The sequence below is a fragment of the Ovis aries genome, chromosome 2 (assembly GCF_016772045.2).
Source record: "Ovis aries strain OAR_USU_Benz2616 breed Rambouillet chromosome 2, ARS-UI_Ramb_v3.0, whole genome shotgun sequence".
Lineage (NCBI taxonomy): Eukaryota > Metazoa > Chordata > Mammalia > Artiodactyla > Bovidae > Ovis > Ovis aries.
In genome coordinates, this window is record NC_056055.1 from 243,974,236 (window position 1) to 243,997,059 (window position 22,824).

At 57.9% G+C, this 22,824-nt stretch overlaps 1 protein-coding gene across 1 annotated transcript in view; it reads right to left on the bottom strand.

Moving 5' to 3' along the window:
* The window catches only part of EPHA8 (EPH receptor A8), a 36,655-nt gene extending 16,443 nt beyond the window's left edge, over positions 1-20,212 (bottom strand). Inside the window, exons 1-3 of the mRNA XM_027965545.3 lie at positions 20,119-20,212; positions 14,692-14,756; positions 7,677-8,340 (exon numbers count right to left, since the gene is read on the bottom strand). Of these exons, the coding sequence (XP_027821346.3) occupies positions 7,677-8,340; positions 14,692-14,756; positions 20,119-20,212 (823 nt within the window). The remainder of the gene's footprint in view (positions 1-7,676; positions 8,341-14,691; positions 14,757-20,118) is intronic.
* Between the last annotated feature and the right edge of the window lie 2,612 nt (positions 20,213-22,824).

Consider the following 22,824-nt stretch of genomic DNA (forward strand, 5'->3'; position numbering starts at 1 on the left):
TCCAGCATCACCCCTTTCCTATTCTCATCTGCGGGTGCAGGGACTGAGGCTCAGAGGCGGCCGGTGACTTACACAGGGCTGCACGGCAAGGCAGGGGCAGAGCGGAGGCTGGGACCCTGACACCTGAGAACCAGCCCACAGTTGGCTCAGGAAGAAACCTCTCTGAGCGCCCCTCATCTCCAACCACCCCTCCCACCCAGGCTCCCAGGCTTTGTCCCTCACAGGGCACCACTAGCCTCAGGGGCAGGGGTCATGGCTAAGAATCCAAAGGAAGAGAAAGAAAGTTGAAGTCACTCAGTCGTGTCTGATTCTTTGCAACCCCATGGACTGTAGCCTACCAGGCTCCTCCGTCCATGGGATTTTCCAGGCAAGAATCCTGGAGTGGGTTGCCATTACCTTCTCCAGGAGACCTTCCCGACCCAGGGACTGAACCTGGGTCTGCTGCATTGCGGGCAGACGCTTTACCGTCTGAGCCATCAGGGAAGAATCCAAGGGGGGCCAAAAAACCCCAGGAATTGGTCCTGCGTGGTGGTGGTGGGGGGCGGGGGGACAAGAAAGCCAGTCAGGGAATGGGGTGGGCGAGAGACCTGGCCGGAAAAGATGAGTGATGAGACCAGAGGCCCCCAGACGTGGACAGACACAGAGACACCCCTATGAAAACGCTGACCCTGGCCCCATCACAGTCACCGAGTTAGGAGAGCGAGGGGTGAGTCCTGGGAAGCTGTGTCTTACAAGTGCCCTGAGCGCCGCCGACTGTCTGGGAATTGCGGGCTCCTGACGCTCCCAGAACCCGCGTCACCATCGCTGTGGCTGGGACTGACGCGTCTCGCATCTGACCCTCTCTCCGCCCTCTGCCTCACCTGCCACGCGTCTCTGCCCTGATGGCCAAGCAGCCCCCAGCCCTGCTGCCCCAGGCCCAGCCCACCCCATTCCTTCTGCCCGTTTCCAGGAGCATCTCGTCTACACCAGGCTCTGAGCTGGGTGCCAGAGACACAGTCTTGAACAAGGTCCGCATGGTCTCTGCCCTCAAGAAGCTGGCCTTTTTCAAGGTGGGGAAGACTCAGTAAAAGCAGCTGTGATCATTTCCAGAAGAAAATAAAAGCTGAGGATGTGGCAGACAGTAAACGGTGGGCGGAGTGACCCGCCCTGAGAACGAGTCAGCTGTACAGGGGGAGGGCAAATGAGCGTGTTGAGGGGCTCTCGAGTGACACTGCTGATCCAAACCCTCGCAGGCTCCCCGGGGCCTTCACAATAAAGCCTGGCACTCAAAGCCCCCTGGAAGCCCCCATCAGTGCCACCTCTCACGCCCCCCTCTCTCAGGTCAAACTAGAGGACCGGCCAATCTCCGAACTCCGTGCCCCAGGGCCTTTGCACGTGCTGTACCCCTTCTCCTTCATCTCCCTGTCAAAGTCTTTCAAATTCCTGTTCACTGTGTGTTAGATGCAGCCTTTCTGGACACCTCCACATACACACAAACACATACACACACAGACGCGACCACTCCCCTCTCTCTTTGCATCCCTGCTTAGTCTCACCGCCTGCAACACTACGGCTGTGTTTTTTTCATCTGTGTATCTGACTCTCTCTCCTTGAGGGCAGATGATCTCTGAGTAGGGCCTTATTCATCTCAGAGTTCCTAGGGTCTGGCCCAGCATAGAGCTGTCAACACTGGTGGGAGTTTTCAAAGTGAGCTAATCCTTCCATTATCTACTCTGAGCAGAGACAGACCCCAGGAGTTCAAGAGGACCAAATGCCACCCCGTCAGGCGGCTCCCAGCTCCACTTGTGGAACTGAATGCTTTGAAACAGAGACCACCAGGAAACACTGGGCTCTGTCTCTGCCTAGTCCTGTTTGGGAAAACTCGGGGCTTGAGAGAAGCTTCATTTGATTTGATTGTATCTCTTGATTATAATAGCTAAACTCCAGTTAATTTGTAAAATTCTACAAACTTGGGAGGAAACTTGCCATCAGAGAACATGATGACATCCTTAAGCTGCTTCCCAGACTCAAGAGACTGTGAAGCCAGAAGGCTGGGGAGTCGGGGCGAACGTGGTTCAGTTTTGAGACCTCTTCCCTGGCCCCTGGAGAGGCCCCTGACTGGGGCCAGGTGCTTGGAGTTGGGGGGCTCCTAGCTGACATCATGTGACCTTGCTTCCTCTTCCTGGGAGGCCCCCAGGAGGCCCAGTTCTGGGGCACAGCCCAAGAGCGTCCTTCTGAGCCCAGGAAGCAGGCACAGGAAACAGGCTTTACACTTCGCCAGCAAATATTTATCCAATCTGTTGGTGAGCTAAATGACGTTCTATCACACTGGAATCATCGGATCCACATCGATTAATGTCGTGGGAACCGCCTGCTTTTTCTGTCTCTCGTCTGCTCCTTCACCCACATTCACCGAGCTTCTGTGATGGACTGGAGACAAACAAGAGCTAACGCTGCTTTCAGGGAGCTTTCTGAGCAGTGAGGGGCAGACCAGTCCATGAGCGGTGTGACATTTCTGCGTGACACGTGGCACTGAGGAAGCGCCCCAGGACAGCCTTTGTGTTTGGAGTCCCGGACCATTCAGAGTTCAGCGGGTCCTCCGTCAAGAGCGGAAACTCAGGAGCAGGCTGCCTGCTGGGCTCCTTTGCTCAACCAGTCCCCGCCGTCCCCGAGGCTAAGTGACCCTGGGCAAGTTGCTGGGCCTCAGTGTCTCCATCTGGAAAATGGGGATAAGAATAGCTCCCACCTCCAAGGGCTGTTGTAAGAATGACAGGAGTGAATACACGTGAATTCACACCAGCACAGTGCCCAGCACTTGTTACTACCACTCTGCTTAGTGGGTGTGAATACATCTGTTTGGCAGAGAGGAAACAGAAGCTCGGGGGAACTTGAGGGCCTTGCCCCAGGCTGCCAGCTGAGCCAGGATGCAAACCCGGGTTTAGGGGGAGCCTCCAGAGGAGCCGGGGCCTTCCCCCACCCCAGCCTCTCAACACCCGGCCTCGGCTTAGAGGCAGCTCCGCCATCCCGCCAGTCCACCGGGGGGTGGTTCTCTCACGCTCGGCTAATACCCATATGGCTATAAAGTGTCAAGGCTAGATTAATCCGCTCAATGAAAATAAAATAATCTTTAATAAGAATACTAATCACCAGGCCTCGGGGAGCCTGGAGACCTGGAGGCAGAGCCGGGAATTAATGGCCGAGACAGATGGAGCGGCTCTGGGCTGGGGCCTGCCAACCCAGGGCGCTTCCGGCGTCTGCGGTGCCTGGTGTCGGCCGCGGGCCAGGAGGGGCTACCGCCCCTGCCGAGGGCACCTTGCCCAGGCCGCCTGTCAGGCCGGCAGCTGCCAGGGGCCCCGGCCGCCTCTCTCCTCTCCCCTGCAAAGAGCTTGAGATTTGACAAATAAGGTGTCTGCCGGTGGCCGACCAAAGGAAATTAATTCTAAATCAGATTTTAAACACAGTCAGGAAGGCAAAGGAGCTCGTTGTTCATGCTGCCCCTTCGAAATGAGATGCTCTGATATTTATAGAAAGATGATTAGGGCCGCAGAGGGTGGCTTATACTCTGCGTCCAGGTGGCGGAAAGGACAGTGCTAGGGACTTGGGACTCTGGGCGGCTGCTGTGTTGTGCGGTGTTCTGAGAGGCCCTTCTACTCTGGATTCGGGGTAGGGGGCACAGCCACGTGGGTGGCGGGGGGAAGGTCAGTGGGTCAGGAATTGGGTGGCTTGGGGAGTTTTCTGGTCAGGCGCTTGGGAGATTTGGGATTCAATCAACTACTGCTAGCTGTGCGCTCTCGGGACGGTCACTTGGCCTCTCTGGGCCCTTTTCCCCACAGGTAAAGTGCACTAGCTCCGCCCGGCTCTGACGTGCTTCCGTGGGTCCCTGAGGCCCAAACGCGGTCTCAGGAAGGCTTCTAAAAAGCCACATGATTGGGCTGGTCCCCTCTCCTGGGCTCTACTGTCATCTCTGTAGAATTGGTGGCTGCTGGGCCACTCTCAGGGGAGCCACAAGGGTGAGACCACCGAGACAGAGCCTGACGGCTATCGCCATCGGCCTGGCCGCTGCTGCAGCCCTCAAGCGCCGGGTCCCTTCTCCTGTCGCTAGAAAGAAGGCGGAGGGGCACCCAGGCAGGGGAGGCTGGCACCCCCTCACCCAGCCCTGTTTGCTCAGAGAGAACTGCCCAGTGGAGAAGGGCAGGGCCCCATGGGTCTCTGGAGGTCCCGCTCAGGCTGGGTACGGCGCTGCAGCTTTGAGGTCATCTCAAGTAGATCAGCAAAGGCACGCCCAGTCTGTGCCCAGCTCCTTTTAGGCCCCTAGCCCCCTCAGTTCACGGGCTGCCCACCAAGGAGTGGGTGGGGGTCCCTGGGCCCCCACAGGGCTGCTGGCCCCGGGCTCCCATTAGGCGAGCACCTCAGTTTTGCACCTGTGCTGCTTCTTCAAAGGAGGTCAGCAGACACTGCACACGCCCACCGACAGGGTTGAGAAACGTCTTTCCCTGCGTGATTTAAAACTGGCATCCTGTCCCCAAACCCCACTGCCTGCAGTGCACGATGAATTAATATTTTTTTATAAAACCTGTAATTATCTTGCAACTGGCATAATTACGTTGTATTGTGATTTAAATGTAAAAATCAAAACAGGAGGCAATTCCCTAACCCTGCTTTGGCATTACTTTATTATTTTTTATTAACGTGCCAGGAGTGTCAGGAAATGGGAGTGGCCTTGACTTCTCCCAGCTCTGAGGACGTCCAGCTGCTCAAGCCTTGGGGTTTTCACCAGGACTCCTGCCCTTGACATGCTGTGGGTCCTTGGGCAAGATGCATTCCCTCTCTGGGCTTCACTTTCCATCTCCACCCAAAAAGGAGCAGTACCTCTGAGTGAGGCCCCCACCCCAAAGTCAGGAGGACCAGTCTTCCTCGAAGGGCAAGGATGCACGCTGGACAAACAAGTGGCCTGGTGTTCTCCCTGGCTCAGCCCAGGGCTGGAGACAGCTGACCTTGAGCAGGTATCCACAGGCTGGCCCACCTGACTATTACAGCTTATACAGTCCTGGTTACTACCTGTTTTAGTGTTACCCCAGGGAGTTGGGAAGCAAGGCTTTGCAGAGGGCTTTGTGGACAGAGGAGGCTGTTCAGGGTTCTGGAGTGAGGAAACATAGGATCACATCCCTACTCTGCTACTTAAGTTGAGGGGACTCAGTTTTCCCCATCTGTGAGATGGGGATACAATACCTAGCTTTGAGGACTGTTGTAAGGATGAGAAGCTGTGAACTCCCTGGAGACAGGGATGCGCTGTGCCTCTATCCCCTATGCATGGATGAGTTACTGACATGATCTGTATGAAGTGCTCGTTAAAGTGCCTGGCACATAGCAAACACTTGAAAACTTGTCTCTAAGAGATTTTATTATCCCCATCAGAATAAGGGGATGTTGGGAACTGGGTCAGTGGGGAATGCAGTCAGGATGGGCCAGGGATAGGTGAAAAGCCTACACATAGCTCAGAGCAAGACAGACCTGACTCAGGACTCAGTTCCACCTCTCATCAGCTGTGTGCCTAAGCAGGACACGATCTCTTGGGCCTCAGTTTCCCCATCTGTAAAATGGAACTGTAATACCTGCTTGCTACAATAAGCCAATGAATTGATGTGCTAGGAATCCCCTTGGAAGCTGTAAAGGTGATAGGAATGTTTGTTGCTACTGTTACCCAGCGGGAAGTTGAGAAGTACAGGGATGTCTGTGAAGGAACCGGGAGAGGTTGGAGGCCTGGGGAGCCTGGCAAACTAGGCCACAGAAGGTAGAACCAATCCAGAAACAGACAAACGTCCCAGAAGGTGCTTTGGAGTTTAGGGTCCAGGAGAGTGAACTTATAGCAGTCAGCAGGGTAAAAAAAGATTTAAGGGCTTCACAGACGGAACTAGCGGTGAAGACCCCACTTGCTAATGCAGAAGATATGAAAGACATTGGTTCGATCCCTAGGTCAGAAAGATTCCCTGGAGGAGGGTACGGCAACCCACTCCAGTGTTCTTGCCTGAGAACCCCATGGACAGAGGAGCCTGGCAGGCTAGAGTCTATAGGGCCGCAAAGAGTTGGACACAATGGAAGCGATTTAGTACACATGTACAGGAAATCAGACAGCCCCAGAGAAGGGCCAGAAAGGGCCTGGTGGCTGGACGGAGGAATCTGGCCCTGGAGTTCCTGGGGCGAGACAACTCCTAAAGTGGACTGGGGTGGTCTCTGAAGCCACCTTGAGCATCGCCTGAAACGGCCAGCTTGTGCCCTGCTCCTGTGAGCACCAGGGGCCTTCCTGCTGGCTAGGACAGAGGCACAGTGCTGAGAGGCCCGAGGGTCCCTGGAAGTGTGGTCCCGGGGCCTGTGTAGGAGCAGTTAAGGGCTTTGAGGATATTCTGAGTGTTTTTCAGGGCCCCATCCCAGTCTTCCCTGAGGCCATCTGGGGGAGAGGCCCTGGTCTCTCTGATCCCTGCCCAGGAACATCTCCTTCCCCAGGAGACCCAGTGGTCCCCACGGCAGGCTTCACCAGCCTGGGCTGAATGGCTGGCCTGGCATGTGTCCAGCCCCTGGGGAGATCAAGGGACAGCAGAGGGCAGCCAGGCCAAGACCAGTAACAGCTGGGGCACCAGCTGCGTGAGCTCGCCAGCCCTCCCGGGGTGCCTGGGCTGTCGGGGTGCCCGGCTACACCGATCCAAGATGCGTGCCTGCTGACCATACACACACACACACACACACGCACACACACATGCACACGCACACACACACACATACACGCGCACACACACGCACACACACATACACATATGCACACGCACACATACACAGGCACACACATGCACACACATACACACACATGCACACACGCACACAGCCTGGACTCTGGGCCCTGCTCCTGGTCTGTGACATGGGAACCCCAGCAGAATACCTGTGGGAACAGGTGCTATTTCAAGACACAGGTGCTCTCAGCTGACCCCTCCCCCAGATCTCTAGCTAAGTTCCACCTGCTCGCAGGCAGACACACTCAGTGCAACCCGAAAGACACCCTGGCTGTCCCCGCCAGCCTATCTTCACAATGCTCCTGTACGCCACTCGTGCATTCACCCCGAGCCCAGATTCCAATCGACACCCCCTCCTCAATAGGGTAGCAGTTCAGTGGTTCTGAGCCTGGACTCGAGCCAGACTTCTGAATTCAAATCACAGCTCTGTGACTTCCCAGCTGTGTGACCTTGGGGAAGTTACTTTGCCTCTCTGAGCTTCAGCATCCTTATCTTTAAAGCCAGGATAATAAAAGCTCCTATTTCACTGGATAGCTTTGGGGAGTAAATGCGTTCATAGGTGAAAAGCGCTTAGAATAGTGCTGGCTGTGGTAGGTTTCATCACTGTTCCCCAACACACATATGTACCCAGTTAGTACACCCCAGTCACACAGGTGCCCAGAGATGGAGCTCTCCACAACACCCACGGAGGGTCTATCTGGCTGTGGTGTTTTTCCCTCCCAGCAAGACACACACAGGTGGCCTGGAGACACAGGAACGCTAGGGCTTCATGCATCCTCCCAGGTGCTGTGAGCACCACCCAGACACCTGCCGACTATGCCAACCCTGCCTGCCAGCCCCCCCGCCGCCCCAGCCCCGTCAGCCCTGCTGGTGCTGAGCCCAGCCGCCAGCCCACCCGCGCAGAGGCGTGCTCACCCACGCAGGCGTCCCGCCGCTCCTCGTAGCCTGCGCTGCACACGCACTTGCCGATGGGCACCAGCCACTCGCCCTCCGCGCTGCAGTACATCTTGGGCGTGTCCCGCTCCTCGGAGTGCCGCACGCACTGGCCCCGCACCTCCACCAGCGAGGAAGAGTCGGCCCCCGTCACCGCCTCCGAGAAGGCGGCCAGGTTGCGCACCATGGTGGGGCACTTCTTGTAGTAGACACGGAGGGACAGGATGGCCAGGCAGGCGCCGATGTCCTGGAAGGCCAGGTAGAAGCCACGCTTGCTGAGGGGCCCCACGCCGCGCACCTCCGTGTTGAGCCTGAGGCGCCGCACGCCCAGGTCGGCCCCCGTGAAGCTCTCGTCAGCCGCGATGGTGTCGATTTTGAGGAACTGGCTCTCCTGTGTGCTGGCGCCCAGGTCGCGGTCCGACTCCAGGTAGTAGAGGTTGAAGGTCTCCTTGCAGGTGCCCGGCACGCCGGGCATGCTGTTGCAGTCCCGCAGGGTGAACTTGATCTCGGCGTAGACGCGCCGGGCGCCGTCACGGGGCACCCAGCTGGTCCGCAGCCAGTTGTTCTGGTTGGGGCTCATGACGTTGCATACCTGGTACGTGTGGATGGGCCGGAAGGACTCGTCCACCTCGTTGATGGAGTCCCACTGTGGGCAGAGAGACCACAGCCAGCTGAAGCGGGAGGCAGCGGCTGGCCCCCTCTTGCCACAAGCCATGCGCCCGGTGCTAGGGGAGGTCTGGGAAAGAAGACTGAACATTCTCCAGCCTCCAGCGGACTGTCAGCCATCAAGAGCCAAGCACCCTACCCACGCGGTTATGGGGGAGTGTTATTAGTCACTCACTCATGTCCGACTCTTTGTGACACTGGGGACTGTAGCCCACCAGGCTCCTCTGTCTGTGGGATCCTCCAGGCAAGAGTACTGGAGTGGGTTGCCATTCCCTTCTCCAGGGGATCTTCCTGACCAGGGATCAGACCTGTGTCTCTTCCATCTCCTACACTGCAGGCGGATTCTTTACTCTCTGAGCCACCAGGGATATCCTGGGGAAGCGTTATCTGTTGCCTTTTCACAGAACCAAGGGGTTCAGACCTAGAGCTGTGTGTCTAGGGTCACACAGCTATTGAGTGACGGAGCCAGGACTGGAACTGAGGCCAAAGCCACACAGCTCTGACCTTGTTTCTACACAGCTACTCCGTCACTCCCAGAGTGGGGTGACTTGCATGGGGAAGTCAGTGAGCCCACTGGTCCAGTTTTCACATCAGCTGCCAGAAAGATCTTTCTAATTGCATGAAGCTATGTTGTACCCTGGCCTCAAATCCTCCAGCAGCACCCCCTGAACTGGTGTTTGTTGAGTGACTGATGGATGCACTCCTCTGCCTTGCTGTGTGAGATGTTCCTTCTGCCCCCACCATGGGCTGCCCTGGGTAAGGGGGTACCGGGATGCGGGAAAGTTGAGTATGATCACTTCTGTGTCACGTGCTGGCCAGGCCTCACTGATTCAGAAGTAAACCAGTGACCATCACTGACACAATCAACAGAGTGAAAAGGCAACACACAGAATGGAAGAAAACACCTGCAAACCACGTGCCTGGTACGGGATTAGTACCCGGAATATATAAAGAACCTCTACAGTCGAAAAGCGGAGAACCAGACACACCGAATCAGAAGACGGGCACAGGACTCGGACAGACTTTTCTCTAAAGAAGATACACAGATGGCTAAAGAGCACGTGGAAAGATGCTTAGCGTCACGGAGCATTAGGGAAATTCAAATCAAAACCACAGTGAGATACCACTTCACACCCATTAGCTATTGTCAAAGTAATTGAAAATAACGAGGGTTGGCGAGGCTGTGGAGAAATTGGAACCCTGTGCATTGCTCGTGGGAATGTTAACTGGTGCAGCCACTGTGGAAAACTGCGAATACCAAGAAATTAAGCATCGAATCACCGCAAGTTCCTCTTCTGGGTGTGCACCCGAAAGAAACCAAAGCAGGGACACAACCAGCGATCTGCACGCCCGTGCTTATCACCGCCCAGAGGTGCAAACCCCCAGCGGATAAATGGACAAACAAGATGTGAGCACTGATACAGCGGGGGCTCGGGAAATTCTGACACGTGCTACGTACAACATGGAGGAGCCTTGATGGCCTTATGCCGCACGAAATAGACACGAAAGGCCAAGTCCTGTGTGCTTCCGCTTGTGCGACGCACTTACAGCCGGTTCCTAGAGACAGCAAGTAGACCGGTGCTTACCAGCGGCTGAGGCAAGAGGGCCATGGAGTTATTACAGTTTAACGGGCACAGAATTTCAGTCTGGGAAGATGAAAGCATTCTGGAGATGGATGGGGTGGCAGTCACACAACAGCGTGAATGATCTCAATGCCACTGAACTGGAGGCTCACAAGTGGCTAAAAGACGGCAAATGTTATGCTAAGTGTATCTTGCTGCAGGAGGAGAAGGGGACGACAGAGAATGAGAGGGCTGGATGGTATCGACTCAATGGACATGAGCTTGGGTAAACTCTGGGAGCTGGTGATGGACAGGGAGGCCTGGCGTGCTGCAGTCCTTGGGGTCGCAAAGAGTCAGACACGACTGAGCGACTGAACTAATAAAAAGAATTGCACAAGAAATACTCTGTCCCCACAAGCCCCCTCACATTCTCACAGATGGAGTGTGGAGGGTGTGGGCATTCAGGGTGTGGGCACGCAGGGTGTGGCAAAACCTCCTGCAGGGCTGAGGCTGGGCCTTCCTGCAGGGGCGGGAAAGAAGAGCCCCAGCAGAGGCTGGCAAGGGCCAGGAATGTTCAGCAAGCCCAGTCTGGACACAGAAGAGCCACGCTGAAGACACAGCGTCGAGAAATGAAACGGAAGTCGAGAGGCCTGGGTTCAGTCTCCACTGGCTCTGCGACCTTGGGCAAATGGCCACTCCTCTGTGGGCTGCAGCCTCCTTAGCGGCAGAATGCCGATCGGCCGGGAGTAGTCGCTGTTGGGCTGAGTTCAGTGGACTCTTCAGGGTTCTGAGGAGGGGCTGGGCGCCAAGGGCGGACGGAGGAGACAGGCTCTGGGTTCACTGTCCTGGGTGCACCAGAGACGCAGGGCCGTGATCTCTCTTGGGCCTCTGTGGCCATTGTCTCTGAACTAGGGGCCCTATGGCTTAAGCAGGGGTCAGGGAGGGGAGGACAGTTTGGGAGGAGGGGGAGGAAGCGAAGACCACTCCTCACTGTGCCCTGAGAACTGGCAGGGTTCCGAGCTGTCCCACAAGCACTAGAGTGGGGAGCTGGGGCATCCTGAGTCTTCCCTGCCTGACAAAAGCCCCTTGATCTGACTTCTTCTTGGTCAGCTATATGGTCTCAATCCCCGGCCCACTTATCTGGAAGAGGGGCTCAGAAAGGCCCCACTTCAGTGAGACTTGAGAGGATGAACAGAAAAGAAAACTGCCCGGTGCTTAGCTTGGGCCTGGCCCAGAATGGGACTGACATGACGCTGGACTGCAATCACCCCCATGCCTGCCTCCAGGGACCCCTGGGGAAGCAGACCAGGCCGTGCCAGCCTCACCTGAAAGACTGTATGCCTCCTGCACGCCCCCCCACCCCAAGAAGGACCCCCACGCCGCACCCCACTCTGCAGCCGGGGCTCTGGGCAGCACTGTGTCACATCTGGGGTTAAAGTCATTGTCACAATTAATGGAGCACCAAAGAGCCAGCCAGCTGCTCACTGTCTGCTTCCTGCCAGGGACCCGGATAAATTAATCAGCTCGATCCCAGTCTGCTCCAGCCGCCCGAGCAGGGCCAAAGGCCTGGCTTAGCCTCAGGGGCTGCCGCAAACACAGAGAGTGGCACAAATTCCTGGCGGGTGGTACAAGGGCAGAATCAGCCCTGTTCTCTACCTGGGGCACCCCCACTCCATGCCGGGTGCCAAGGCCACCCCAGCTGCCTCTCTGGCCCCTGGCACATACCGCACCCCCCCAGCCCCCACTATCCCTATGGAACTCTGTTCCCTAGGGAACAGAAAGCAGCAAACCAGCTGTGCACCCCTGGGCAGATCACATTCCCTCTCGGAGCTTTGGACTTCTCATAGGTAAACCGAGGTAGCTAATGCCTGCCCCTTTCATCACTCCAGGGGCTGGTGAGGATCAAGAGACAATAAAAAGGAATATTCACGAGTGGCTGTTAATCCACCAGCTGAGGTGGAGCACGACCCAGTGCGTGGATGGAGGGGTCCAAAGAGAGGGGTGCAGCCTGGTTAGAAGCGTGAATTCTGGGGCCAGACTCCCCAGATCCTAGCAGAGACGCTTAACCTCTCAGAGCATCTGGTTTCTTGCTGGTACAATGTCCTTTCCCTGCATCATCTCTCAGATGACAACTGCAGGGAGCAGGTTCTGTGATCATCCTTGTGTTATAAACGAGGAGGTGGAGGCGAGGTAAAGGGACTGGCCTGAGTCACGCTGATTAGAGGCTGCAGAGCACCACCAGCTCGTCCAGACCCAGCACCGCTGGCTTTAGGCTATGCGGCCTGCCTGACGGTCTGATAACTTGGTGAGGCTGGAGACAGTCACAGATGACCCTTGTACCCAGGGTGCTTAACAGACTGCAGGATCAGAGAATGCATGGAACCGCAGGGACCATCAACCTCCACCCAGCTACAAACTTATTCAACCAAAGATTCCCAGGCCCCTCCCCAGACCCCCTGGATGTGGGCACCTGCGTTTCACCTGCCAGCCTGCTACAGGTTCAAGATCCAGAGCTTGGAAACAGTGATCTCCTCTGGCTTTCTCTCTCCTCTGGGCAAGCCCCATCTCCAGGCCCCGTACTGATAGGAGGTGGTCCCTGTTTCAGTAAATAATGCAGGATCGGTTCCCAGCCCTTCACAAGGTGACGCAGGGACTCAGTGAGGGCTCCAGGCCCAGAGAGATCTGAACTCGCATCCATCACTTGAAACCTGCCTGATGGTGGAAAGATTTTTCTCACTGCTCTGAGCCTCGGCTTCCTCATCTGTGAAATGGGATGGCTGTACCACTTGCAGGATTAGTAGTGGTGGTTAAACGAGATAATGCCCACAAATTGTTAAGAGCTATGTGACTTCCCTGGTAGTTCAGATGGTAAAGTGTCTGCCTGCAATGTGGGAGACCTGGTTTTGATCCCTGGGTAGGGAAGATCCTCTGGAGAACGAAACGGCACCCCACTCTAGTACTCTTGCCTCGAAAATCCCATGGATGGAGGAGCCTAGTAGACTATAGCCCACAGGGTTGCAGAGAGTCGGACATGACTGAGCGACTTTTCTTCATGTGAATATAAATTATTTGTTCTAATTATCAAGCGAAATGAGTAACTCTGAACCACTCTTTTTTTAGGGGATTTTGCTTGTTTGTGTTTGGCTGTGCCATACAGCTTGCAAGATCTTTAGTTCCCCAACCGGCTATTGAACCTGCACCTTTGGCAGTGAAAACGCGGAGTCCTAACCAATGGACCAAGAGGGAATTCCCCGAGCCACTCTTCACAGCATCCAGCAAACAAAAGAACCTTACGTCACCGGCAGAGTCCAGTCATATTTCTTACCACCCACCCCTGCTTAAAATCCTTCCTACTTCTTGTTACCCTAAAAACCAAGTCCTAAGCTCTGAGTGGGACAGAGGGACAGAGACAGCCAGGGCCAACCAGGGGTTCAAGTCCATTCCTGCCCAGCTGCTGAGTCTCAGGGGAGACGCTGCCCCAGCCCACAGCCAGGCAGTCACCTGCTCTTGGGGCAGCCCCTGCCACTGGCAGAGCTGGTTCCTGCACCAAAGCCCTTCGCACACACAAACACCCCGGGAGACAGCCGCGTGGGACACACAGAAGAGCCCCTCACGGGGAGAGGCTGAGGCCCTGGGGGGTAAAGGGACACTCCCAGGGCCAAGCCTCTGTCTTCAGGCACGGCTGACGTGCTGAACCACAGAAGGGGTCCCTCCTGGCTCTCAGGGGCCCTGGTCTGCCCCTTCAACTCCCTGAAGCCTGGTGCATGGGGATGACAGCGGGCTCAGCTCGCCGCCACCTGGGGACAGACCCCCAGAGAGAGAGGAGCCGGGATTGCCCTGGCCCCGGTCACAGCCCCCAGACAGCCCAGCTTACAATCTTACCCCAAAGTAAAGAAACACTCAAAAATCAGCTCGGTGTCACTGTCAGCACGAGTATTATTATCACTCTGTCTCCAGAGCCGTGGAAGCAGAAGCGTTCATGAAAGCAGCTGTGGGCACCAGACGAGTTTGTGTCTATGGTGGGGATGTGTGTGCTTCTGATCATGCTTATAGGAGGAAACTTACGTGAGATACAGCCATAATATACAGTAATGACAATGATGATGATGATAATACATCTAATGGAGGCCCACCCTGCGCCAGGCATGGTGCCAAGGCCACGTGTCATCTCCCTTCACCCTCCCAGCAAACCCCACGAGGTTGCCAGTGTTCATCCCATTCTACAGACAGGAAAACTGAGACTCAGGGAGGTGAAGTGGTGACCCAAGGACACTCAGCTTGTGGATGGTGGGGCCCAACCCCACCAAGCTCATGGGCTTGTGTTGCTTTACCGCCCTGCCCCCCCTGAGATTTAGGAGAATCGGGGGGACTGGGCAGGGCATCCTTGGCTCTGGACACTCGGGGTTACCATGCCAATTCCTTGGGAGGGTGGAAGGGAGTCTCCTGTGAGTACAGGGATCTAATGGGCTGAGCCCAGCATCACCATGGAGGCCAGATGGGCCTGGGACACAGACGTAGGATAGCACATCCAGGCCTCAGACCAGAAGAAGGGGGAGCTGGCCCCGGACTTGGTTCTGGAATTCCAAAAGACCGCATGAGCTAAATTTAAGAAGTCAGCAGCTCTGACTCTGACTGCTGTGCGTCCTCGGGTAAGTCCCTTCACCTCTCGTGGCCTCTGCTTCCTTTTGATCTGCCTGATGATAAGAACTGGGCATCACAGCCTCTCTGTTCACAGAGGGACAGCGCTGGCCCCCCCGCCCATCACTCACCCCGTGAGCCGGATACGTGAGCCAGCCCCAGTCCCCGTGGATGGTGGACGTGTCCAGCAAATTCACTGCAGAAAAGAAGACGAGGGCGCATCAGATCCCTGGCCACCCCCTTCCCCAGTCCCCCAGGACCAGGGTGGTCTGGCCACGCTGAGGTCTGCTCTCAGCCCTGAACACCCCAGCTCTGGTCTCTGGGTCCTTGTTCACTTCCCTGGCCTTCAAGGCTCAGTTAAAGTTCTTGCTCTTTCCTGAAGCTTTCCTCCACCACCACAAAATATAATCTTCTCACCTTCCAGAAGACTCAAGCTGCCCCGAGTGCTAGGCTGCCTCGACTGGGGGGTGCAGTGAGAGGCAGATGCCTGGGCTTGGCGGTCCGGGAGGTCTGGATCTGAATCATAGCTCTGCCAGTTGGGAGCTGTGTGTCCCTGAGCAAGTTTCCTCCATCCCTGAGCCCCCACTTCCTCCCCTGTAAAATGGGGTGACGGTGATGCCTGCCTTACAGGGGGCTGTGAAGATGACCTGACCCTGGGCCTCTCACAGGACATGGTGGCAATCCAAAGCACCCACCGATGTTTGCACTGTAAGTCAAACCTCCATCCAGAGGACTGGACCCAGCTTTGCCATCACCAGGGTCCCCAAAAAGCACCTCGCACTGAGCAGGTCCATGGCGCACATGGGCATGGAGGGCTTTGGAGGAGGAAGCGCTGCCTAGTGGGGAGCACGTAGGGTGAGCTGGGCTCTGCTAGGGAGCTTGCAGTGCCTCATCCGTGGTCCACACGGCAATACCGAAAGGTGCTCATTCCTCTGCCCATTTTCCAGATGAAAACACTGAGCCTCAGGGAAGATCAGGACGGTGCCTGGAACTCCACAGGTGTGACTCCTGGGCTGGCACCCAGAGCACCACAGACAAAGCCACCAGCCCTGGCAGCTTGAGCCCAAGGAGCAGAATCTCTGGGTTGTCACAGTGGTAGAGAAAGGAGTGCTGGCCCGAAAGGCAAGTGTAAGCCAGACCCCCGAAGGGGACCCTGCAAAGTACCAAGAGCAGGGTAGAGAAGAAAATCTGCTTTTAGAATCAGACACTGCTGGGCTCACCTCTCACAGCTACTTGGTAGTGGGTGACCTGCACTTCACTGAGCCTCAATTTCCTCATCTGTAAAATGGGCATAATGATACATAAGGGTGGCCAACAGTAAACTGCCATGCCTGGACCCAATGCCTCACCAAAGTTGGCTCCTGTTCCCTGAGTCCCGGCCCTCCTGCCTCTCTCTTGGTACCTAGGAGCAGTAAGCATGGCTCACTTTAAGCTGATAAAGATGCACTCAACTGGGAAGAAATCAGGGCTTGAATCCCAGCACTGCCTCTAACTGCTGTGTGCCCTTGGGTAAGTCCCTTCACCTCTCTGGGCCCCTGCTGCCTTTGATCTATCTGATGAAAGGAGTTTGGGCTCCGAGTCTCACAGCTTTCATTTCCCTTTCTCTTCTATCTACCCACCTCTTCCAGCCAGCAACCACTCCAACCAACCCGATCTGCTAACTTAGGCAGGCTGCAGAGGGTTAAAATGGGCCTTCCTGGAACTTTCCCGAAGAGAGGGTGGGTGCTGTCCTTCGGCCTGAGATTTGCACAGCTCTGCGCCTGCCCTCAGTGATGGAGACAAGTGTCCTCAGGAAATGCTGGGAGTGCGGATGCTCTCCTGCGCTGATTTTCTTCCTCTTCTTCCCCTCACTCTCCCCATCCAGCATCGGCTGGGGGGTAGGGGGGGCTCCAGAGGCCAGCTGGAAAAAGGACTTGCCAAGCCAGGGAGGGCCTTCTGAGCTCTGGCTTGGGATCCTCCCACGGGGCAGAGGGGCGGGCAGGACCAGGGGATGGAGGCAACGTCTGCAGGGGGGATCTCCCTTCCCTGAGCCGAACCGGCCCCACGCCAGGGCGGCAGGCAAAGAAGCCTTCCCGCCTCCCTCCCTCCCTCCCCGGCAATGGCGAGAAAACTGGGTCAGGAGCCTCTCCTCCTGCTGGCGGTGGGCGGGGGAGGGGCTGCGCTGCAGTTTCCCCCAGACCAGCGGGCTGAGTTTGGGGAGTGGGGGGGGGGGTGGTGCGAACAGGGACCTGTGGGCTCCCCCACCCCACCCCACATCCCAGATGGGGGTCTCGGAACTGAAGGGCCCCTGGGCCAGCACCACCCAGACACAACTCAGACCTGCGCACACCCAGGGGCTGCTGGGACTTCTTCCCCTGAACACCCCGACTCTAGAGGCAGAGGCCTGCAGACCCCCACTTTCCAGGCCCTTCCCTCCCCTCTGGGAATCCCCAATCACATCTGCAGCTGATTCATGATCAATCAGCCAAGGAGGGTGGCTCAGATAATCCAAAGATAAACCAAAAGTCGATTCTATTGGATTCAGGAAGAGCGACCAGATTCCAAGGCTGCTTGTTCCAATTCCTTCCAGACCGGCCTCTGTCCATCCCCTCCCTGCCTCTCTCTCTGTCCCCCTCTTCCCCATGTCCTGTCCCCTTCTCTGGGGGGACACAGAGGGTCTCTCACGGAAGGCTCCAGGCCCACAGGAGGTCTCACGGGGCTGGAGGGAAGTCCAGGGCTAGGCCCCTCCTGCTGGGGCCTGAGTCCCCTTGGAGAGGCCAATGCTTTGGCTCACCAGGGCTGGGCTTTCTCTGTCCTCTTGCTCTGCTGGACGGTGTGACCCCTGGGAAGTCGGTGACCCTCTCTGGGCCCATCTCCCCACTTGCAAATGGGAGAACTAGACACTCGGTCTCTCAGGGCCCTCAGGGAAGCAACCACTGAACCCCTCTGTGCCTCAGTTTCCTTATCGGTCAGATGTCTGCAGGCGTCCCTCCCAGGCCTACCTGCCGGCCTGTTCTGGGGGATCAAATGGGTCCCTCCCCTGCTCTGAGAAGCACAGATAATTCTTAAGCCTTTCCTGTTTGACTGAGGAAGGTATTATGCGATTTCTTTTTTTTCCTCCCGAGCCGTCACCTTCCCCCATTCCATTTCGCTGAGACTAATACTTAAATTGATTTACATTCCCGGAGGACACAGCGCATGGTGGTGAGGCTGGAGAATTCGGGGTGGCCCGGGGATGTCAGCTGGGATATGAATGCCTCGGAGATCACCCCAAATTGGTGGATAATCCACATCAGAGAGTGAAAAGGGGCTTTGAGCCTGGTAGGGTTCGGGGGCATCCCTGCAGGTGCAGGTCCGTCCCCAGCCCTGAGGCACAGGGGCACTTGGGGAGCCTGGGGGCACTGTCACCTTTGCAGGACCCCCACTGGGAAAAGAGTCCCCTCCCTGAGTTCCCACAGTTTCCCCCGGCCAGTCCTGGCCCTGCACCAGCGCACAGACTCTTGGCCGTCCTGCGTGGAACCCAGGCCCCAGGTCTCCACCCAGGACCTTTGGACCTGCAAGGGTAACCTGTGCCCAGGCAGGGGCGCCCTGCTGTGCTGATCAAATAGGTATGGCCGGGCCCTGGCACCAGGCCTGCCTGCCTCCCTCCCACCCCTGACAGACATCCCCCGCTTCCTCTCCTGGTGACCTCACCTCTTCCCCAGCTGCTGTCCCTCCCCGGACACAGCCTCTCTCCCGGGCCAAAATGGTCTGTCCTCTGGCCGGGAGCTGGGTCAAAGTCCCCTCCTAGGCGGATCTGGGGTTTGCCAGTCTGGCATTCTGGAGGGTGCTGGATCCTCCTCAAAGGAGAGGGTTGAAGCACGGAGTTGGGGCTGCACCACCCAATGCCCAGGCACTCTCTGTGGGCCCCTCAGAATCTCCCTGGGCAAAGAAACTGCCGCCTTCTCCCCATCCAACCCAGAGGAAACTGTCCTCGGGCCACAGCTCCCAGACCTCCCAGGCCCCTTGTGTCCCCTCCCTACTCACCCCGCAGCTCCCTTGCTCTGGTCCCTGCTCCCTGTGTGGCCCCTATTTCATTGGAGGTTGAGTTCAGTACATCTGTGTGTGTTGGTGCTGTGCACACGCATTTCTAGGGACAGGAGTGCAAGTTTGAGGGTCTTTTCATATATGTGGCGTTTACGCACAATGTGCATATTTTCACATGCACGAATCTCTACATGCACACGCGTGCACCTGCGTACTGGCCGCACTTCTGTGCATCTGACTGTAGGGGTGTGGGGGCTGTCCATGCACACGGTCTCTTTGGGCCTGGGTCTCTGTGTGTGAATCCCAACACGTGGCTGCTGGTGCATGTGTGATTGTGGGTACAACTGCGTCCCTGTGAGCTGCTCGTGTGTGAGGAGTGTATCGGTGGTGCGTCTGAGCGTAGATGAGGAACACCGGCTCTGGAGCTCCCTGGAATCTGGGAGTTCATCCTGCCAGGCTGAGGATGCAGCTCTGGAGCCAGGCTGTGAACCCTAGGATCTGCACAGAGCCCTGGGTCAGGCCTCCTCCTGGCAGAGCTGCAAGAGGAGAGGGGGGCCAGGGCAGGGGTTGGGTGAGGAGCAGAAACCAGGGCAGTGTCCTGAGCTGGACCGGGGTGCCCGGTGGACTAAGGGGTGAGTGTGTGAGTGTGTGTGTGTGTGTGTGTGTGTGTGTACGCACACGCACATAGGTGTGCAGCCCTAGGTGTCGGGGAAGCCTGATAGACGCCCTCTCCTGGCTTCTCTTATCCCCTCCCAGATCCTTTTGGTCTCTACTGCTCAGCCCACACCCTCATCCTGCATCCCCCCGGAGTGACCCGGCTTCCCCAGCCTTGTCCCTGGACAAGACTCAGCCCTCCGGGCCTTACCCGCCTCAGTCTGTCTGCAGCCCGCTCAGCCCCCTCCTCCCGGGCCCCTTCTCCCGATCGCCCACCGAAGCTGCTCCCCCTTGGGCAGGCGGCTGTCCTCCCACCCCCCCAGCCCTCCAGCCCAGCCCACTTCTAAGACCCTCGTTCCCTGCCCTTCACGCCCGTCTCCCCCTGTCCGGCCCTGTTCTCTGATCTTCCTGCTCCCCTCCTGGTCCCCAGCCCTAGACGCTGGGCCGCTTCTCCTCAGCCCTCTGAACCTCACCCTGCATCCTGAGTCCCTCTGTCCTCTGCCCGCACCGGGTGCCCTGCCCTGCCTCCTCTCTCCGCTACATCGCTTCTCGTCTTCCATCCTCCGGTCCGGTCCCTTCATCCCCAGTGTCCGATCCTCAGTTCCCTGTCCCCGGCTCCGAACCCCTGAGTCCCGTCCCCCTGTCCCTCGTGCCTCTGTCCCTCATCCTCAAGCCCTCGGGTCCCTCTCCCCCCAGCCCTGTCCCCGGCCGCTCCGTCCCCTGACCCCGGGTGTCTCGCGGTGCCACCCCTCCCAACCCAGATCCAGGGATCCCAGCCCCTCGGGCACTGGGGTCGAGGGGAAGGAAGTTGAGCCTCTCGGCGGGCTCGCTCCGGCTGCTGCGCGCGCCGCGCCCCCGGCCCCTCGGCCGCCCCCGCCCCACCAGCCGCCGCCGCTCACCTTCGCCGCGCGCCGCGGACACGCAGGTGGCCGCCGCCGCCGCGGCCGTGACGACCCAGAGCGCGGGGGGCAGGCGGCCCCGGGCGGGGGCCATGGCCGGGCCGGGCGGGCGGGCGGGCGGGGGCGCCGCGCACCCTGGGCTCGGCCGCGGCCGCCCGCGCGTCGGCGCGCTCCCTGCTCTCCCGCACACCCGGCGGCCGGGCGCACACACCGGCGCACACGCCGGCTCGCAGCGCACACGCGGGCACCCGCGCCCGCCCCTGCCGCCGCCGCCGCCGCCGCCCCGGGCGGGGGCCGGCCTGTCACGGCGGCGCCGAGCCAATCAGCACCGAGGCGGGTGCGGGGGGGACGCGGAGCCCGCACCGCGGACACCGACCCGCGGATACCGCCGCCCGCCCCACGTGCGCACGCTCGCGCCAGCACCTTCACCCCGCGCCCCGCACGGACTCAGCCGCTGCGCACCCAACCAGGGGTCCGGACGCCCCGGCAACACACAGACCCACCGGTTGGGGGGCGGGGGGGAGGCCCTGCATGAACAGACACGGACACGCTCACTCTTACACACGTGACCCTCAGGCACACGCACCCCCCAACAAACTGCCTCGCACGCGGTGATGTGCACACTAGTTCACGGACGGAGGCTCAGACACCGGCTCAGAGACAAACTCACGAGCGCTTTTAGTTAACAATTCTCTCCCTGCCCCGCCCCCAGTGACTGGGCACCCCGAATTCCGGTGAGGCCTTAGAGCGCCGTGATCTTGAGCTCAGCGCTCAGGGACCCGACCAACGTTTTAGGGCTGGCTTTGAGGAAGTTTCTAAACCTCCCTGAGTCTCAAGGTCCATGTCTGTAGAACAGGGATAAGAGGGTCTGTGTCCTAGAGTCGATGTGAAAATTATATGCAAGGACCCAGGTAAGGTGCCCCACCGTCCACCAGGCACACAGCCAGGTGGCCAGCTTGGCTGAAGGCAGTTACCATTCCCTGCTTCTCCTCCCTTGACCTTCCACACTCCAGTTCCAGGCCCAGGATTAGGGATCCCCTCCTGGGGGGGGAGGAGGTTGGCGGGGGAGGCTGCCGTCTGTGGGGGAAGGACTGGAGAAGGGGCTCCCTCCTGAAGCTGACTCTCTCCCTGGGAGCACCCGGTGGGCCAAACTGTCTGGGAAGCAGAGATCTACAGTCCTGGGGGCTGGCCAGCAAGTGTGTGCCCACCAGGGCAAGTTCCGCCTCTGCCTCTGACTTCCATCCGCTGCTCAGCACCCTCTGAATGTATTGCCACTCTTCTGCTCCCTAGGGAAGAATCGGACCCATGGCTGGAGGTTACACAGGATGATAAAGGCCATTTGGGGAGTCCATGCGGCACCGGAGACCCTACTTTAGGCGTTTAATAGACTTGCTCTACTTTAAGCCTCGCACAGCGCTGCAGGGGAGGCGCAGCTAAGGAAGCTGAAGCGCACAAAGGCCATCATTTGCCTGAGACCGCACAGCTGGCTAAACGCTAGAGAGGCACTCAGATCCAGATCTGCCGGACTCCAAAGCCCACTTCTTTTCCTGTGCGTATTTCTTTGTTACAGAAAGGGGAAGACGGCTTGCATTAGGAGCCCTTTTTGAACAGCTCAGACCAACAGCCTCAAAGATGTAGTTAGCCCCTTGCTACCAGAGGCATTCAAACTGGCACTGGCTAGAGACTGCTCAGGGAGGCTGGGGGTCAGGGGAGCAGACTGCACTGGACCCAGAGAGGCAGACTCAAATGGCCACCTGAGACAGGCAGGCACGCTGATGGAACCTGCCAAGGGAAGTTTCCCAGCTCCAGTCAACTTTGCCCTGGGGGTATCAGCCCAGTTTTCTGCATTTTCAAGAGAAGCTGTATATCTGGGATTTTTATGTGGTGTCTCCTAGTATTTAAAGTTACTAATGCAAACATTTTAATTACAAATGTGTGGAAATCTGCGGAGAGGTGGCCATAGGACGCAGTACTCTTGACCTTGCTTCTGAGCTCCCTTCAGACAGAAGAGTCTCTGGCTGGCCCCCGGCTCCTGGGCCACTGGGCTGTGGGCCAGGCAGGGCAGAAAGAAGCAGGCAGTTCAGGATGCAATCACGGCACTCCTGGGCATCCCCTACCCCAGCCAGGGCTCCCAGAAATATTCGCTGGTGGAGGAGACTTTGTAGGGGGCTGGGGTTCTCCATCCCCAGGTGGAGGCCAGGCCCGTTGAGCCTAGGCTTTATCCATTTTGCAGGTGAGGAAGCCAGAGAGGCCTTGAAGGACTTGGTGGGCGTGAGGGGGAGTTCTCTGTCAGGGGCCTGCTCCATATTCTGAATCCTCTTGGGCAGAGTGAGAAATGTATCCCACCAGATGTTCCACGGGCCAAGAGCAGTTTGCTTTCTTTTATCTAGCTGAGCTTCTGATACCCCCACGATGACCTCTCCCGGGGTCTCTCCTCCCACACCTTCCCTTCTGCCTGTCCCGAGTTTCCAAGGAGCAAGTGGCCAACCTGCCCGTGGGGAGGAAGCAGCCACTGACCACCTCCACCGCCATCCCAGCCCCCGCCACCCGTCTTCAGCTCACCTGCAGCTTTCCTTCGCTGTGTACCGCCCAGGCTGGACCCTGCGTCCCTCTCTCATAGAATCCCTGCATTCTCCGCCACCACCCCCATTTTCAAAAGGAGCGTGAGTTTTGTGAGGCTTGACTGCTGGAGTGGGAAACTCTACG